Source organism: Protopterus annectens, chromosome 14.part0 (assembly GCF_019279795.1).
Source record: "Protopterus annectens isolate FY-2018-M chromosome 14.part0, PAN1.0, whole genome shotgun sequence".
Taxonomy (NCBI): domain Eukaryota; kingdom Metazoa; phylum Chordata; order Ceratodontiformes; family Protopteridae; genus Protopterus; species Protopterus annectens.
Window position 1 is genome coordinate 331848609 of NC_056748.1, and position 20837 is coordinate 331869445.

General features: G+C 36.8%; 1 protein-coding gene across 9 annotated transcripts in view; it reads left to right on the forward strand.

The window, feature by feature from the left end:
* Window positions 1–20837, forward strand: part of FGFR2 (fibroblast growth factor receptor 2) — a 490361-nt gene that overhangs the window by 421766 nt on the left and 47758 nt on the right. For all 9 annotated transcript variants that reach the window (XM_044056062.1, XM_044056068.1, XM_044056067.1 and 6 more), the window contains one exon: window positions 2022–2092. In XM_044056062.1, coding sequence (XP_043911997.1) covers window positions 2022–2092 — 71 coding nt within the window. The remainder of the gene's footprint in view (window positions 1–2021; window positions 2093–20837) is intronic.

Below are 20837 nucleotides of genomic sequence, written 5' to 3' on the forward strand. Positions count from 1 at the left end.
TGATTGTTTGACCACCTCCTGCAGTTATAATTTTCATGTTTCTGTTTGGTAATATTCTAAACAGTTGTTCCTGCTCTCACTAGTTTGGATTTATCCAAACAGCATCAGTGTCAGAGTCTGTTTTTCTTCTTTATCAGTTCGGTGATGTAGGGAAACAAGGATCTGTCTGGGTTTGATCGGTGGCCTGGTCCCTCAGGACTCAGTTGGAGTGGTGGAGTTTGCTGGCTCGTTTCTTCTACGGAATGGTATTTTTGTTGATCTACAGCCAGAGTAGATCCTAGGGCCTTCAGTCCTGCTAAACGTTTGGTGAACACACTGGGACTTTGTCCACAGACAAAAGGTCTGCCTTGACATCATTGCACTCCAAGCATGTGTCAGGACTGGTGGTACTGTATAAAAATAAAAGAAAACTAATAACCAATAATGACTTACCTCATTTTCCTCTCTGTCCAGCTGGTGGGAGAGCATATAAGTCAACACAGTGAAGAAGACAGTCAGTGAAGGGGGGGACAAAATAAATATTTTTAAGTTTATACACATCCAGATTTCTAAAGTTCAATCCATCACTGTCAAGTGATAAGATGACAAGAGATGTGTTGCTTTGCCCTTCTGCTGACCCTCTTTTCACACATTCATTATCCTTTTTGCCTTTGTGTGATAAACCTGTGTGTGTATGTAGGGATTCTTAAAAGTTTATTCTGAATTGTGTTCTTTTGTAATCACTCAATTTCATGTTTGTAAAAACTCAGTGTCTGCAAATTCTGCTTAACTGGTTGTCTGCAGTTGTCATAAGTCATTACTTTTGATCCATTCTCAGACTGTGGGAAAACAATGTATTCTGTGAAAAAACGTGTCCAGCCAGGAGAAGGCTATCCCTTTGTATTATGTCAGTTTCTGGATACCCTGCACAGGAGAGCTCTAGAAAACCTATTGTTCAGATGGTCTACTTAATGGTTTTGTGGGTATACTTTAAGTCTACAAGTCAAGATTTTGTCCCACATTTTATGCAGGCCATTTGAAAAAAAATTTTTTTTTGCGCATCTCTTTCTTCTTTGACCGGAAAAATTAGACAGAACTTTTTGCCATTCCTTATTTTGTGTTTATTTGCCACTATTAAGAGCTTATTGCTGTGTTTGAGAACAAGCAGGTCTGTGTGCCAACATAGTCTGATTTGGGAATTTAAGGGTGCTGATATCAGACTCGGCTGTTGCATTTGGTTTTTGGTAGTTCATCTCTTCTGTGGTTCTGTGCAGGCAGAGAGTGTTAAGAAACTTGCTTTAAAATGCTACTAAGTAACATTGCATACTAGCTAAAAGGTAAAGCACAATTCTTAACACTGATTAAAACAAGTGAAACATCTTGTGTTAGTCATTACAACTGAAGTGGAATACTAGTAATATAAGGTATGCCATCATAAAAAACATTTAGCATGTACCTCTGCTTTGCTTGACCTGCACATAGAAGCAGTCATTCTTGTGACTTCCTTCCCATCCACATGACCTGTCTGGCCTCCAGTCACTGATGGCCTTTGTTGTAAAGATTTGTGGGGTCAAACAAACATGGATGCACAGGAAATAGGCTGTTAAAAAAGTCACTTGCTTTTCACTCCTTTTGCAAACAGTTTGCAACTTTGTTATCTATATTAAACAAAAAAATACATTTAAAAGTGTTGCCTTAAAGCATTTTCTGAAGTGTTGTTATGCCTTGCAGTTTTAAGGGATCCTTTTCGTAATCTTTAATCCAAAGAAGTAACAGGAGATGGATGATGGATTCTTTTAAATACATGCAGTAATCCATTTATCTGCTTCATGTTTTAGGTGTACAGTTTTTAAACTAGTGCCAGTAAAGATCTTGCCATATTTTGTAATCATCTTTCTGTAATCTTGAGGCAGTCTGTTTACATAAGAAGAGTCACATAACAGCAGTTTTAGAGCAAAGTACAATGAAATGTTTCAGTAATATGTGTTTGCCATGCTGCTACTACTGTTAAGATACATGATTCCTCTTCTTTGTGATTTTAGGGACGGCTTCCTGTAAAATGGATGGCACCTGAAGCTCTTTTTGATAGGGTTTATACTCACCAAAGTGATGTGTAAGTTTGTTTTTGTTCATTTGAAAGTGAATTGTTCAGACGTTTGAATAAATTAGTATTAACTATGTGTTGTGCATACTGCCTTAGTAACTCGTAAAAGGTCACTGGGTGAAAGTGTTGTCGGGCTTTAGAAAGTGAGGATTTCATGGCAGACTGGAAACCAATGCTCTGTTACTAATCTGCCTGGCTTCAAAGAACAAGCAAGGTGGCAAATGTTAACTTCCTTCTGTTAATGCGGAAGTTTTGTCCCCTTGAAGTTAGTCACATATGTGTAACTACATAATGTTTAGATTCTTTGCTAGATTTTGAGCATACATTTCTTTATCTGGAAATACTTGAGAATTAATGTGTGTTTGCTTTGTTATGAAAGAATATTACACAAATCTTTCAATCATTTTTTTCTAAAAGAAACCAACAAAAAAATCAGCATTTTCAGACACTGAAACTAGGTAGTACACTTTGATGTCCATGCACATCACTTACTCAGTACATGTTTAGTGTGAGAACTGATATTACATGCTTTACTGGTTATATACCCCCCCGACCCATGGTGCAAAATTTAAACTTTTAAACATGCTTTTTCATCTTTGTAACAGAAGTTTCACGTTTGTGTTTATATGTCACACATGCTTAAAACGAATGCCTTTATTATGGTAATTCCCTCGCAAAAAACGAAACTATAGATATTAGGGTGCATTTTTGAACTAAAAAATGTTGTCTGACTGGCTCACATGCCCTAGAAAATATTTACATTAACTGATGTAAGATAGTCTGTGGGAGTCACATTACATCACTGCCCACCATATGCAAGCTCTAGAATATGAAACCAGTGAAAGCAAAATCTGCCACATTCTGGATGGTTCAGAGAAGAGTCTGTATACACATACACACACACACACACACACACACACACGCACACGCACACGCACACATGCACGTGCACACGCACGCACACGCGCGCGCACACACACACGCGCACACACACACACACACACACACACAGTTATTTACTGCAGTGAATGCTTTAACATTTGTCTACACACACACACACACAGTTATTTACATTGTATTCCATTTATTTGCTGCAGTGAATGCTTTAGTGTTTGTCTACACTAACACAGTTATTTACATTGTATTCCTGTTATTTGCTGCAGTGAATGCTTTAACATTTGTCTACACACACACAGTTATTTACATTGTATTCCAGTTATTTGCTGCAGTGAATGCTTTAACGTTTGTCTACACACACAGTTATTTACATTGTATTCCAGTTATTTGCTGCAGTGAATGCTTTAACATTTGTCTACACACACACAGTTATTTACATTGTATTCCAGTTATTTGCTGCAGTGAATGCTTTAACTTTTGTCTACACACACACAGTTATTTACATTGTATTCCAGTTATTTGCTGCAGTGAATGCTTTAATGTTCGTCTACACACACAGTTATTTACATTGTATTCCAGTTATTTGCTGCAGTGAATGCTTTAACATTTGTCTACACACACAGTTATTTTCATTGTATTCCAGTTATTTGCTGTTGTGAATGCTTTAACGTTTGTCTACACACACAGTTATTTACATTGTGTTCCAGTTTATTTGCTGCATCGAATGCTTTAACGTTTGTCTACACACACCCATTTATTTACATTGTATTCCAGTTATTTGCTGCAGTGAATGCTTTAACGTTTGTGTACACACACACAGTTATTTACATTGTATTCCAGTTATTTGCTGCAGTGAATGCTTTAACATTTGTCTACACACACACAGTTATTTACATTGTATTCCAGTTATTTGCTGCAGTGAATGCTTTAACGTTTGTCTACACTAACACAGTTATTTGCATTGTATTCCAGTTATTTGCTGCAGTGAATGCTTTAACATTTGTCTACACACACACAGTTATTTACATTGTATTCCAGATATTTGCTGCAGTGAATGCTTTAACATTCGTCTACACACACACACACAGTTATTTACATTGTATTCCAGTTATTTGCTGCAGTGAATGCGTTAACATTTGTCTACACTAACACAGTTATTTCCATTGTATTCCAGTTATTTGCTGCAGTGAATGCTTTAACATTTGTCTACATTAACAAAGTTATTTACATTGTATTCCAGTTATTTGCTGCAGTGAATGCTTTAACATTTGTCTACACTAACACAGTTATTTACATTGTATTCTAGTTATTTGTTGCAGTGAATGCTTTAACGTTTGTCTACACACACAGTTATTTTCATTGTATTCCAGTTATTTGCTGCAGTGAATGCTTTAACATTTGTCTACACTAACACAGTTATTTACATTGTATTCCAGTTATTTGCTGCAGTGAATGCTTTAAAATTTGTCTACACACACACACAGTTATTTACACTGTATTCTAGTTATTTGCTGCAGTGAATGCTTTAATGTTTGTCTACACACCCACAGTTATTTACATTGTATTCCAGTTATTTTCTGCAGTGAATGCTTTAACGTTTGTCTACACTAACACAGTTATTTACATTGTATTCCAGTTATTTTCTGCAGTGAATGCGTTGTCTACACTAACACAATTATTTGCATTGAATTCCAGTTATTTGCTGCATTGAATGCTTTAGCATTTTTCTGCACACACACAGTTATTTACATTGTATTCCAGTTATTTGCTGCAGTGAATGCTTTAACGTTTGTCTACACACACAGTTATTTAGATTGTATTCCAGTTATTTGCTGCAGTGAATGCTTTAACGTTTGTCTACACTAACACAGTTATTTACATTGTATTCCAGTTATTGCTGCAGTGAATGCTTTAACGTTTGTCTACACACACAGTTATTTTCATTGTATTCCAGTTATTTGCTGCAGTGAATGCTTTAGCGTTTGTCTACACACACACAGTTATTTACATTGTATTCCAGTTATTTGCTGCAGTGAATGCTTTAGCATTTGTCTGCACACACACAGTTATTTACATTGTATTCCAGTCATTTGCTGCAGTGAATGCTTTAACGTTTGTCTACACTAACACAGTTATTTACATTGTATTCCAGTTATTTGCTGCAGTGAATGCTTTAACATTTATCTACACTAACACAGTGTTTTACATTGTATTCCAGTTATTTGCTGCAGTGAATGCTTTAACGTTTGTCTACACACACACAGTTATTTACATTGTATTCCAGTTATTTGCTGCATTGAATGCTTTAACGTTTGTCTACACACACAGTTATTTACATTGTATTCCAGTTTATTTGCTGCAGTGGATGCTTTAACGTTTGTCTACACACACAGTTATTTACATTGTATTCCAGTTATTTGCTGAAGTGAATGCTTTAGCGTTTGTCTACACACACACAGTTATTTACATTGTATTCCAGTTATTTGCTGCAGTGAATGCCTTAACGTTTGTCTACATACACAGTTATTTACATTGTATTCCAGTTATTTGCTGCAGTGAATGCTTTAACGTTTGTCTACACTAACACTGTTATTTACATTGTATTCCAGTTATTGCAGCAGTGAATGCTTTAACATTTGTCTACACACACAGTTATTTACATTGTATTCCAGTTATTTGCTGCAGTGAATGCTTTAGCGTTTGTCTACACACACACACAGTTATTTACATTGTATTCCAGTTATTTGCTGCAGTGAATGCTTTAGCATTTGTCTACACTAACACAGTTATTTACATTGTATTCCTGTTATTTGCTGCAGTGAATGCTTTAACATTTGTCTACACACACACAGTTGTTTACACTGTATTCCAGTTATTTGCTGCAGTGAATGCTTTACGTTTGTCTACACTAACACAGTTATTTACATTGTATTCCATTTATTTGCTGCAGTGAATGCTTTAACATTTGTCTACACACACACAGTTATTTACATTGTATTCCAGTTATTTGCTGCAGTGAATGCTTTAACTTTTGTCTACACACACACAGTTATTTACATTGTATTCCAGTTATTTGCTGCAGTGAATGCTTTAATATTCTACACACACACAGTTATTTACATTGTATTCCAGTTATTTGCTGCAGTGAATGCTTTAACATTTGTCTACACACACACAGTTATTTACATTGTATTCCAGTTATTTGCTGCAGTGAATGCTTTAACGTTTGTCTACACTAACACAGTTATTTGCATTGTATTCCAGTTATTTGCTGCAGTGAATGCTTTAACATTTGTCTACACACACACAGTTATTTACATTGTATTCCAGTTATTTGCTGCAGTGAATGCCTTAACATTTGTCTACACACACACACACACACACACACACACACACACACACACACGCAGTTATTTACATTGTATTCCAGTTATTTGCTGCAGTGAATGCATTAACATTTGTCTACACTAACGCAGTTATTTACATTGTATTCCAGGTATTTGCTGCAGTGAATGCTTTAACATTTGTCTACATTAACACAGTTATTTACATTGTATTCCTGTTATTTGCTGCAGTGAATGCTTTAACATTTGTCTACACTAACACAGTTATTTACATTGTATTCCAGTTATTTGCTGCAGTGAATGCTTTAACATTTGTCTACACTAACACAGTTATTTACATTGTATTCCAGTTATTTGCTGCAGTGAATGCTTTAACATTTATCTACACTAAGACAGTTATTTACATTGTATTCCGGTTATTTGCTGCAGTGAATGCTTTAACATTTGTCTACACACACACAGTTGTTTACATTGTATTCCAGTTATTTCCTGCAGTGAATGCTTTAACATTTCTCTACACTAACACAGTTACTTACATTGTATTCCAGTTATTTGCTGCAGTGAATGCTTTAACATTTGTCTACACTAACAAAGTTACTTACATTGTATTCCAGTTACTTGCTGCAGTGAATGCTTTAACATTTGTCTACACTAACACAGGTATTTACATTGTATTCTAATTATTTGCTGCAGTGAATGCTTTAACGTTTGTCTACACACACAGTTATTTACATTGTATTCCAGTTATTTGTGACAGTGAATGCTTTAACGTTTGTCTACACACACACAGTTATTTACATTGTATTCCAGTAATTTGCTGCAGTGAATGCTTTAACGTTTGTCTACACACACACAGTTGTTTACATTGTATTCCAGTTATTTGCTGCAGTGAATGCTTTAACGTTTGTCTACACACACACAGTTATTTACATTGTATTCCAGTTATTTGCTGCAGTGAATGCTTTAACGTTTGTCTACACACACACAGTTATTTACATTGTATTCCAGTTATTTGCTGCAGTGAATGCCTTAATGTTTGTCTACACTAACACAGTTATTTACATTGTATTCCAGTTATTTGCTGCAGTGAATGCTTTAACGTTTGTCTACACACACACAGTTATTTACATTGTATTCCAGTTATTTGCTGCAGTGAATACTTTAACGTTTGTCAACACACACACAGTTATTTACATTGTATTCCAGTTATTTGCTGCAGTGAATGCTTTAACATTTATCTACACTAACACAGTTATTTACATTGTATTCCGGTTATTTGCTGCAGTGAATGCTTTAACATTTGTCTACACTAACACAGTTATTTACATTGTATTCCAGTTATTTGCTGCAGTGAATGCTTTAACGTTTGTCTACACACACACACAGTTATTTACGTTGTATTCCAGTTATTTGCTGCAGTGAATGCTTTAACATTTGTCTACACACACACAGTTATTTACGTTGTATTCCAGTTATTTGCTGCAGTGAATGCTTTAACGTTTGTCTACACTAACACAGTTAATTACATTGTATTCCATTTATTTGCTGCAGTGAATTCTTTAACATTTGTCTACACACACACAGTTATTTACATTGTATTCCAGTTATTTGCTGCAGTGAATGCTTTAACTTTTGTCTACACACACACAGTTATTTACATTGTATTCCAGTTATTTTCTGCAGTGAATGCTTTAACATTTGTCTACACACCCACAGTTATTTACATTGTATTCCAGTTATTTTCTGCAGTGAATGCTTTAACATTTGTTTACACTAACACAGTTATTTACATTGTATTCCAGTTATTTGCTGCAGTGAATGCTTTAACGTTTGTCTACACTAACACAGTTATTTAATTTGTATTCCAGTTATTTGCTGCTGTGAATGCTTTGTCTACAGTAACACAATTATTTACATTGTATTCCAGTTATTTGCTGCAGTGAATGCTTTGTCTACACTAACACAGTTATTTACATTGTATTCCAGTTATTTGCTGCAGTGAATGCTTTAGCATTTTTCTACACACACACAGTTATTTACATTGTATTCCAGTTATTTCCTGCAGTGAATGCTTTAACGTTTGTCTACCCACACACAGTTATTTACATTGTTTTCCAGTTATTCGCTGCAGTGAATGCTTTAACGTTTGTCTACACACACACAGTTATTTACATTGTATTCCAGTTATTTGCTGCAGTGAATGCTTTAACGTTTGTCTACACTAACACAGTTATTTACATTGTATTCCAGTTATTTCCTGCAGTGAATGCTTTAACGTTTGTCTACACACACACAGTTATTTACATTGTATTCCAGTTATTCGCTGCAGTGAATGCTTTAACGTTTGTCTACACACACACAGTTATTTACATTGTATTCCAGTTATTTGCTGCAGTGAGTGCTTTAACGTTTGTCTACACTAACACAGTTATTTACATTGTATTCCAGTTATTTGCTGCAGTGAATGCTTTAACATTTGTCTACACACACACAGTTATTTACTTTATATTCCAATTATTTGCTGCAGTGAATGCTTTAACATTTGTCTACACACACACAGTTCTTTACATTGTATTCCAGTTATTTGCTGCAGTGAATGCTTTAACGTTTGTCTACACACACACAGTTATTTACATTGTATTCCAGTTATTTGCTGCAGTGAATGCTTTAACATTAGTCTACACTAACACAGTTATTTACATTGTATTCCAGTTATTTGCTGCAGTGAATGCTTTAACGTTTGTCTACACTAACACAGTTATTTACATTGTATTCCAGTTATTTGCTGCAGTGAATGCTTTAACATTTGTCTACACACACAGTTATTTACATTGTATTCCAGTTATTTGCTGCAGTGAATGCTTTAACGTTTGTCTACACACACAGTTATTTACATTGTATTCCAATTATTTGCTGCAGTGAATGCTTTAACTTTTGTCTACACTAACACAGTTATTTACATTGTATTCCAGTTATTTGCTGCAGTGAATGCTTTAACATTTGTCTACACGCACACAGTTATTTACATTGTATTCCAGTTATTTGCTGCAGTGAATGCTTTAACATTTATCTACACTAACACAGTTATTTACATTGTATTCCAGTTATTTGCTGCAGTGAATGCCTTAACGTTTGTCTACACTAACACAGTTATTTAGATTGTATTCCAGTTATTTGCTGCATTTAATGCTTTAACGTTTGTCTACACAAACACAGTTATTTACATTGTATTCCAGTTATTTGCTGCAGTGAATGCTTTAACATTTGTACACACACACACAGTTATTTACATTGTATTCCAGTTATTTACTGCAGTGAATGCTTTAACGTTTGTCTACACTAACACAGTTATTTACATTGTATTCCAGTTATTTGCTGCAGTGAATGCTTTAACGTTTGACTACACTAACACAGTTATTTACATTGTATTCCAGTTATTTGCTGCAGTGAATGCTTTAACATTTATCTTCACTAACACAGTTATTTACATTGTATTCCAGTTATTTGCTGCAGTGAATGCTTTAACGTTTGTCTACACACACACAGTTATTTACATTGTATTCCAGTTATTTGCTGCAGTGAATGCTTTAACGTTTGTCTACACACACACCCAGTTGTTTACATTGTATTCCAGTTATTTGCTGCAGTGAATGCTTTAACATTTGTCTACACACACACAGTTATTTACATTGTATTCCAGTTATTTGCTGCAATGAATGCTTTAATGTTTGTCTACACTAACACAGTTATTTACATTGTATTCCAGTTATTTGCTGCAGTGAATGCTTTAACGTTTGTCTACACTCACACAGTTATTTACATTGTATTCCAGTTATTTGCTGCAGTGAATGCTTTGTTTGTCTACACACACACAGTTATTTACATTGTATTCCAGTTATTTGCTGCAGTGAATGCTTTAACATTTGTCTACACACACACAGTTATTTACATTGTATTCCAGTTATTTGCTGCAGTGAATGCTTTAATATTTATCTACACTAACACCGTTATTTACATTGTATTCCAGTTGTTTGCTGCAGTGAATGCTTTAACATTTGTCTACACACAAACAGTTATTTACATTGTATTCTAGTTATTTGTTGCAGTGAATGCTTTAATGTTTGTCTACACACACAGTTATTTACGTTGTATTCCAGTTATTTGCTGCAGTGAATGCTTTAACGTTTGTCTACACACACAGTTATTTACATTGTATTCCAGTTATTTGCTGCAGTGAATGCTTTAGCATTTGTCTACACACACAGTTATTTACATTGTATTCCAGTTATTTGCTGCAGTGAATGCTTTAGCATTTGTCTACACACACACAGTTATTTACATTGTATTCCAGTTATTTGCTGCAGTGACTGCTTTAACGTTTGTCTACACACACAGTTATTTACATTGTATTCCAGTTATTTGCTGCAGTGAATGCTTTAACGTTTGTCTACACTAACACAGTTATTTACATTGTATTCCAGTTATTGCTGCAGTGAATGCTTTAACGTTTGTCTACACACACAGTTATTTACATTGTATTCCAGTTATTTGCTGCAGTGAATGCTTTAGCGTTTGCTACACACACACAGTTATTTACATTGTATTCCAGTTATTTGCTGCAGTGAATGCTTTAAGATTTGTCTACACACACACACAGTTATTTACATTGTATTCCAGTTATTTGTTGCAGTGAATGCTTTAACGTTTGTCTACACACACACAGTTATTTGCATTGTATTCCAGTTATTTGCTGCAGTGAATGCTTTAACATTTGTCTGCACACACACAGTTATTTACATTGTATTCCAGTTATTTGCTGCAGTGAATGCTTTAACATTTATCTACACTAACACAGTTATTTACATTGTATTCCAGTTATTTGCTGCAGTGAATGCTTTAACGTTTGTCTACACACACAGTTATTTACATTGTATTCCAGTTTATTTGCTGCAGTGAATGCTTTAACGTTTGTCTACACATACATTTATTTACATTGTATTCCAGTTATTTGCTGCAGTGAATGCTTTAGCGTTTGTCTACACACACACAGTTATTTACATTTTATTCCAGTTATTTGCTGCAGTGAATGCTTTTAACGTTTGTCTACACTAACACAGTTATTTACATTGTATTCCTGTTATTTGCTGCACTGAATGCTTTAATGTTTGTCTACACTAAGAACGTCAGTGTTTAATGTAATGTGTAGTGCTTTCACTTTTATTCCTGGAAAATTGACAGAAGCCTTGGCATGTAAAGTCTGTGAGCAGCCACACACGTCGTAGTTACCCCCACGAAAGAGTCATGTAGATATAGTGTGGACCATTGTTTAGGCACCATTTGCAACTAACAGTTGCTTGCTTTACAATGAGTAAAACATTCAAAGTTTGCCTAACAAGATTTAGTCCCAGCTGAAAACCAAATAAATAATTACATTTTTTTTCAAGTGAACCTTCTGACTGATAAAAAGTTTCTCTGAAAACTAATGAATGTAGTGAAAAGCATATGTTTCTGTCCACATATCTGTTTGTTGTAACATTGCCATTTCTGGAAACTGTGTTACAAATGTTAATCAGATCAACCACGAGACTTTAACACTCCTAGAATGTGGCAGATTTTGCTTACTGCTAATTATTGTTGATTTTCCTTATTGTCAAATGAAACAGGTTCTTGAAATAGGTATTTCTGATATAACAGTCGTCTGTGCAAATTCACTTCAGCAGAGGGATTTGTAATCCATTTATTTATTTGTTTTACATTAACTTGATATAAACAATTTATTCAGTGTATTTCAAAAAATTCTGTTATAGGCACACATGTTGTCATGTGACCAGTTCAAATTTTACTAGTATCTAAAGGCCGAAAGTGTCAAAGAAAATGTGTATACTTAAATAGTGAGGGTGGACTGCTTGTTGGTCACTTCAAAAACAATATTATGAAGCACGTTCATCTGTTAATCTACTCTTTACACCACACACACACATTGAGAGCACATGCACTTACATGCATGAGCACACACACACACACACACACACACACACACACACACACAGTCATTCTCATTAATCCTTTATTTCACGTTTTGACTTGGGATCAGGGTATCACATCAACTCTCTCTGCTCTTTCATTCAGATCCAGTCTCCTACCTTCTGTGACAGTCATGTCCACCCTTATGAGTTCCCCTGTCATGTAGTCAGTCCATTTCTTGGCTGTATTCTTCATCTCCTCTTGCATTTTCCTGTGTTTCCTAAATCTGCTTAGTAAATCATCTTCTGCATTCCTGTCATGTAGCTGAAACACTGTAATCCATTCTCACCTTCTCTGTAATGGAGCTACTCTGTCTTCTACTCTAACATTGGCCTTGGCTGTCCCATAGTGTGCATCCTGCTACCCATCTCAGGACTTCATTCCCATCATCTCTAGCTTCTTCAGTTGCTCTGCCTTCACTGCCTAGGTTTCTATGCCATATTAAAGTAATGGTCACACTACTGTTTTCATCTTTTTTGACATGCTTCTGTCACCCACTACCCTTGACACACTGCACCAGTTAGACACAGCAGCTCTGATTCCAGATTTGACATCCTCATTTATACTTCCCTTATTTTCAACCACTTCCTTAACAGATGAAGCTGTTAATCTTCTCCACAGTTTTTTCTTCCAGCTCAGTTTAAACCTTCTCCCATCCCATTTGTTTCCATGACCACTGTCTTGTCTATGCTCTGTTTCACAATGATTCTTCAGTTTTGCATTCCAGTCCCGTATGTTAAAGGTCCTATTCAGAGAACGTAGGATCACATTGTCTCCATACAGTAGCTTTGTTGATGCATCCTCTCCAACCTGCTTACTAATGTAGTCCCATTACCAGTATGAACAGGCGTGTGCTCAGAGATGGGCTCTTATGTAGACACACTCCCACTGTTGGGAGCCATCTGTGAGTCTCTGCACTGTTGGTACTTTTGTCATTGAGTCCCTGTACGTAGCCTGCCATAATTCTGCCATTGTTTCCAGGTCTTCAGACTATTGTATGACTGCCCATGTCAACTTTCTTGGGCCACTATTATATGCTTTTTCCAAGTCTAGGAATGCTCAGTTGGACTATTTCCTCATCTCCACCATCTTCCTCACTGAAAAGCATCGGGTTAATTTTGCTGCATCCTGATCTGTATTTAAATTGCTCATCTTATTTTCTACAAATCTGTATATTTATTTGTCAGTCATCCTGTCCATTACTTTTATATAGTAATAAAGGAATTTGACAGCGCTCTGCTTCTCACAGTTGTAAATATCTTCTTTATTCTTGCACACTCAGACTAGAATGCTTATTGTTCAGTTGTTTGTGATACCTCTGTCTCTCTCTCTCTCTCTCTCTCTCTCTCCATACTACAATTTGTAATCTCAGGAGACACTTTTTTTCCCCAATGCGCCCAACATGTTGACCATGTCAGCAGTGACTTTGTCTGAGCCTACCATTTTCCCTCACTTCATCATCTGCACCACACGTTGTGCATCTTCTATAGTGAGGTCTCTCATTATATACTATTCATGCAGCAGTATAACTGCTGTATAATTTTCTTCATTCAGAAGCCTCATGAAGTAGCCCTTCCATTCACCCTTGATGTCCTCCAGTCTGGAGAACAGCTTGTTGCTGGCATCCCCTATGAGTGTCCTCTACTGTCTTCTCTTATCTTTCTCTCACTGCTTTGCTGCCTGCTAGAGCTTCCTTGTGCCATTTGCTGAGTCACTTTATAGAAGCTGCTGGAGTTTTTTCATATGTTCATTGCCAGTACAGTTGGTGTCTTAGTCTCTCTTAACTAACCAGTATTCCATCCTAACCTGATCCACAGTTTCTGTCTCCCGCTTATTCTAGCAGTACTTCTTTCTTTTGGTAATGTCCTGGATTTCTGAATGCCACCACCAGCTTTCCTTGTGTACCTTATTCATACCTGGTTTGACCATGTATCTGTTCTATTGTGTTCACATATGCTCTTTGAAACTGTACCATTTTTCTTCAACTCCGTCTACTTCCTCTTCTTGAAGTGCTATAGCCCCAAGTATTTCCTTGAATTCTTGTACTCACCAAGGAAATGGTATAACCAATCACAACATAAAACTCCGGTTCCACCTATAAGCGCTGAGGTCACCACTAACCACAAAGATGAAAAAATTCCAATCAATTTATTGTAGCCACATAATGCCAGACAATAACATCTCCTAAAGACACAGACAGGTACGACATCAAGATGCATAAAACACTGACAGTTCACTAGCGACTAAAACAATACACTGACGAAAAAAAACAAAAAAATGTAACAAGGATGCCATATAATGACAGCAGTTAAGCGCTTTCAACCAGCGTGTCTGGTCTTCATCAGAACTAATCTGAAATGCATTTCATCCTGTTTAAATAAATAAACATTGTTACTTTTTTTGTTTTTTTTCGTCAGTGTATTGTTTTAGTCGCTAGTGAACTGTCAGCGTTTTATGCACCTTTATGTCGTACCTGTTTGTGTCTTTAGGAGATGTTATTGTCTGGCGTTATGTGGATACAATAAATCGATTGGAATTTTTTCATCTTTGTAGTTACTGGTGACTTCAGCGCTTATAGGTGGAACCAGAGTTTTATGTGGTGATTGTACTCACCTAGGTCAACGTTCAGGTCTTCAGTTTAGCCTCTTTTGTCCTTAGAGCCTTCTTTGATCACTACTTGCAACTGGTTGGGGCCACCAGTGGTTTATTTTCGGGTCAACTGTTTCTTTTGGGATGACTTTTCAGACTCTTATTTCCATGTTTACCACTCTAATAAGTGATCTTGTGACTGTCTGTCTTGACTAATGACGTGTCGGCCACCTTTAAGCAGTTTGTCCAACATAAAAATAGATAGTCTTTCCTTCATTACTCCTGCTGCACCAGTCATGTCTGTCCCAGTCTGGGCAGCTGGACATCAGTTCTTCATTATCAAGACCAGCTCGTAATGTTCTTCTTTATTGAGGGGATCATGAATCATACAACTGCTATGTGAATGCTCCCTTTTTCTCTCCATCACAGCTGTGCTACAGGACATGGGCTGAGATTATGGCAGCCCTGTCTTTATACTTGAGAGGGATTGCCAAGAGAGTATCACTGATTTGGATGACATCCTTCACCGTCTTCAGAAGAGTCCGTCACCACAGTTTCTAAACCATTTCTAGTTTGTTCTCCTGAAAAATGCTGCATAAAAAGTTGTTCTGCAAAATCGAGAAAAAAATGTTTAGCTTGGTGTCACATAAAAAGATTTTAAATGTAAAATGCCAAAAATGTATAAGCTTGTGACTTTACATGTACCCCTAGTGTCAACCAGAAATGAAAATGGAACTTTATATCAGAGCCATAGCCAGGTGAACTGGTGCCCCCTGCATTCCCCTGTGACTGGTAACCCCTTCGACCCAAAGCTAAGGACAAAAAAATGCTGTTTGCTACAGTTATTAGGCCGATGAGCTGCTTAATACAAGTATGCACCTTTGTTTTGGTGGTGAAGATAAGAAATTAAAGAATATTAAACTTGCATCATCCTAAGGAGGGCTGTAGAGTGACAAATTAGTTAGTATTTTTACTTCACAGTGCTTAACTCTTAGCTCATTTCATACTCACTTACACATATACATGCATACACACACACATTCAAATATGTTATTCAGTACCCACACACCAAACACACATGCACACAATGTTTTAATATGAGGAGCAAGTAACCCCTTTCCCCATGGGGACAAGCCCCTCTGAATCACCCCCTTAACATTAATATAACCTCTAGTATTACACTTTCCTTGTAACAAGCATAGCTCAGGGCACTGAGACATGCAAACACCCATGTTGCACCACACTTGTGTTACTCAGAGTTCTAGTCAGCCATTATGTATTGCGGTGGTGGTGCTGCGGTAGCGTTGTCGCCCCACAGTAAGACGTTGTCCTGTTTGATTCTCAGCTAGAGCGTCTTCTGTGCGGAGACATGCATGAATGGGCGTACCTTCGTTGAAGGTTGTGCATCAGAGCTGGCAACTCAGCACGTAAAAATCTACTGCCAATCATTAGCAGACTGGAGTTCCACTGTGGCGACCCCTAACCAGGAAAAGCCAAAAGACACAACAACATACATGTACTTCCATCCTCCACACTCTGCAAGCAGTCTATATACACAGATACACCAGACTAGACAAACCTCCTAATCACATGTTCACTCCAAAGTATTTTTTCATAAATAATTAGATTCAAGAGAAGGTTTGTTACATAGAGAAAAAAGTGACCTCAGATAAAAACCATGTTTAAATTCAGAATCCTTAGTCCCACCCCCCCACCCCCAAATGTGGATTCACCTTAGAATTGAATATTAAGTAGGGGGTGCCAGGGTAACTTGACTCCACAGAACATGGATATCGACCATTTTCCCTTTGGTTGTCTTTTTGTCTTATGCCACAGTTTGGCTGCTTTTACTTTGATCAACTAATCCAAACCAATTATTTTTTGAAGTGCTTTTATAGTAAAGTGATTTTTATGTATTACTGTTTTTTTTGCGGAGGGGGGGGGTGGCAGGGCCAGTTTTAGCATTTTGGGGGCCCCCAGCAAGTGTCAAGTTCAGGGCCCCTGGAAACTTCCAGTCCAATTATCACCCTATTACTGCCATCCCTCCTAAACAACCTTTTAGTTCACCTTGCAGAGTTTTAGACGTATGCACATACTGAACTATAGTTACAATGCTATTTCGTTGTGACAGGACTGTGTACAACACTATGTTGGCCCATCTCACAGAGGGACATTCACTGTGACTGGCATTTAGTTACAACAATGACACATTGTAGCAACACACTGTGCTGTGCGGAACTTCACTGCTGTTTCACCCCTTACTTGTTAACTACATTTTTTTTCATTGCTACCCAAAAGAGTTATGTATGTACCTGTTATTACTGTGCATGTGTTTGCACAGTAAAATCAGTGATATATGTTGTAGACTTGCTCTTGTGCATACGCACATACATGCACACACTACATGCACTGCACATTTGCCTTCAGGGACACTGGTGGAGTTCCATTTCACATGCTGCAGGCTGTTGAGGTGCTGGGGTTAACCAGATCACATGGATAGATACTTACACAGACAGGGAAGGCATGTGTACTTTACATAGTAAAAAGCAACAGCGAAGAACTCAACCTGAGTAAAGCACTGTGAAATGGCAACCGCTATAACAAATAACAGTTGCGTTCATACATATTCTGCTCTTGCCAAACTACCAAAGATAGCCACCTATAATGTGTAATATCTGTGCTGTGATGGTAAATGAAACAAAACATATCCATATTGTTACTATTACATACAGTGCAACCACATTCCTCAACACACACACATGCATACACACACACACACACACACACACACACACACACACACACACACACACACACACACACACACAGAAGCATAATTGCAATGCTGATGATGTTTGTGTTAGAAAGTGAAATAAATTATTGCCAGCTTGCTACTCTTATATAACAAAACACACACACACACAAATGCAAAATCCATAGTGATACTAGTTTTGTTTCCACACTGGTACTGCCAGTTCAGACTGTTAAGCAATCATCAAACAGCAGCAGGGGTAAGTCACTTTTATTAACCTCAGTGAAGAGTAGTAACACTGCCACTGCCCTTAATTTCAAAGGATCTCCCTGATTTGCCTCATTACTTTGCTCTCTCCCTCATAAAAAGTCTGATTTGCTGCTAGATCATTCACAATTACAGACAGTCTATAAATCCAGACATCAGAGTTTCATACCTGTTGTTGTTGTTGTTGTTGTGTCTTTCGGCTTTTTCCGGTTAGGGGTCGCCACAGCGTTACTCCAGTCTGCTAATGATTGGCAGTAGATTTTTACGTGCCGAGTTGCCGGCCTTGATGCACAACCTTCAACGAAGGTACGCCCATTCATGCATGTCTCCACACAGAAGACGCTCTAGCTGAGAATTGAATGGGACAAAGTCTTACTGTGAGGCGACAATGCTACCGCAGCATCACCACCGCAGCAAATGCATGTCAATGCAAAATGTTTTATTCTGTTAAGTTTGTAAGTGAATTAGAGTAATATTTAAAATGTGCTCCTGATTTTAAGCTGTTATTCTGCTATTATTTTTGGCTTTGCCCAGAATTCTTGACCAAAGACTTTGACAGTTATAGTATGTGGTATTATGTCAATATTTATAAAACACCTAGAAAGAGAAACCATCCCTGAAAATCGGGTGCATCATCTCTTCTTAAAATCCAAGATAAGCACTGAGATGGGTCACTCTGAGCTGCTGACCTGTAGTGTTTACCTTGCTCATGCACATTCGCTTATCAGCCTTACCTTAACAAGGTCATATCAGAACCCTTTTTAGTTAAGGCATGTGATCGAAAAATTAATAATCTTTTTTTTCTCCTTATTTTCCCCCTACAATCAGTAGCTTTTCTGGGGCCCCTGCACAGTGAGTGATAATCGAGGGGCCCCTCACAGCCACAGGTACTGCAGGTCCCTAAAGTGGGCTATGATTTAACTTAAGTTAATGGCATATTGTCAGCAGTAAAATATTTAATAAAATTGTGATGTCTGTATCTTGACAAAATACTGTAACCAGAGATATCTTTGAATTGTAAAGGAGATATAAATAAGAGTTATCACCTATTAGGTTTATTAAGTACACAATATTGCTGTACTAGATTTTGTTTAACAAACATGCAAAAAAAATATCAAAATAAAGTAATGACTTGTTGTGATTGGGGGCCTCACAGGACCAGGGATCCCCCAGCAACCACAGGGTTTGCTGGTGCCTAAAGCCAGATATGGGGGGCGGGCAATAAAATTATACCTGGAAATACCATCATAAAATATTCTGATCATATGCATTATTCATTTGTAAACGGATTTCTTCATCATTGCCTCTACACTTGTAATGTCTACATTTCCTCAGTGTAACAAAAAAAAAGTCTTTTCACCCTCCTCTTCCCTTTTACTTTGGTTTGTTCTTTCATTTTGCACTGTATACTACAAAAAGTGTGCTATGAATGAGGGTGGTAGAGCAAAGAGACATGCCTGACAAGTTGGACAATCTAGATGAAATATTTTCAACTTCCAGGAAAGGAAACCATTGAAATAGATTGTGTGAATTTCGCTTTATGTTCTTAATTTGTTTGTCTTTGAGGAGGTTATGGTAATTGTGGAACAGAGTTTAATTCAAGAAAATATGTCTATGCTGTTACTAACAAGCACTGGTTACTGTTGAAAAGTACCTGCCATTTATGTGATAAGTTTTATTGCTGTTAAAGGATTCCAGCGCAAATATTTTATACTGTAGTCCAGAACCTTTTAGTTGCCACTTGTAAAACGCGCACACACACACACACACACACACACACACACACACACACACACACACACACACACACACACACACATGGGTCTACTTGAAAAGATTGAGATTTCACAACAGTGAACCTCTGATCATCGAAGACCAGATGATGGATGTTTTGCAGGGGGGCAAGCCCCCCCACCCCACTCCCTGTTACTTAAATATACCAGCTCCAAGATCACACTACAGTAAAGAGAATGGCAAATTTTCCATTCTGCACTGTACGGCATTCTCCCTTCACAATGTTTGATATTTCACAACTTTGATCATCTGGTCTTCACAGATCAGATGTTCACTGTTGTGAAATTTCGATCCTTTGAAGTAGATCCCACATACACAAACACACACACACACGTAGGTGTGCACACAACAGTTTCTAATTTCATTTACATTTCTAGGTGTAAGGAATGCACCCATCACATATGTGATGTACAAATTTCATGGAAGTCATTGCAAGCAAGCCGTTCAAAATTTTAAAACACTGTTGTTTCTGAAGTAAGTAAATTCACCATTTTGAAGGGGCCACTGTGTTGAAATAAACTCTTATTTATTTATGTAAATATAAATGTATATATATATATATATATATATATATATACACACACACACATATATATACATGTCTGTGTTTGTATAAACTTGGTGACTACACTCACTTGTGTTATTTAGGGTCTCTAGTGGAAAGTGTTTCTTTACTTGTATTGTTTCTAAAACATTTTGAGAAGTAAATGTACTTATCTGTTCTAACAGCAAGGAATTTATGCAAAGCTGTGGGATTTATTATGGACTAAACTCTATTCTATTTATTGCTACATTGTTGAGAACATAACAGAGTATTTTTAGACCATGCTTTTGTTGGCAAATAGTCCGATTTTTTTTAAATATTTGTAGCTTTGCAATCAGTTATTTGCAGAATAAGAAACTTAGCAAAGATGGCTTTGTGTTACAACTAAAGAACAACTTTGGTGGTCATGACAGCACTTAATAAATAAATAAATCAATGGAAAATACCTTGCAGTGTAAAATCAATATGAATTTTACAATTATTAAATATGGGGTTATAAATTATCAGTCTGATTTGTTTGTGTTATATTGAAATGAATCCTTC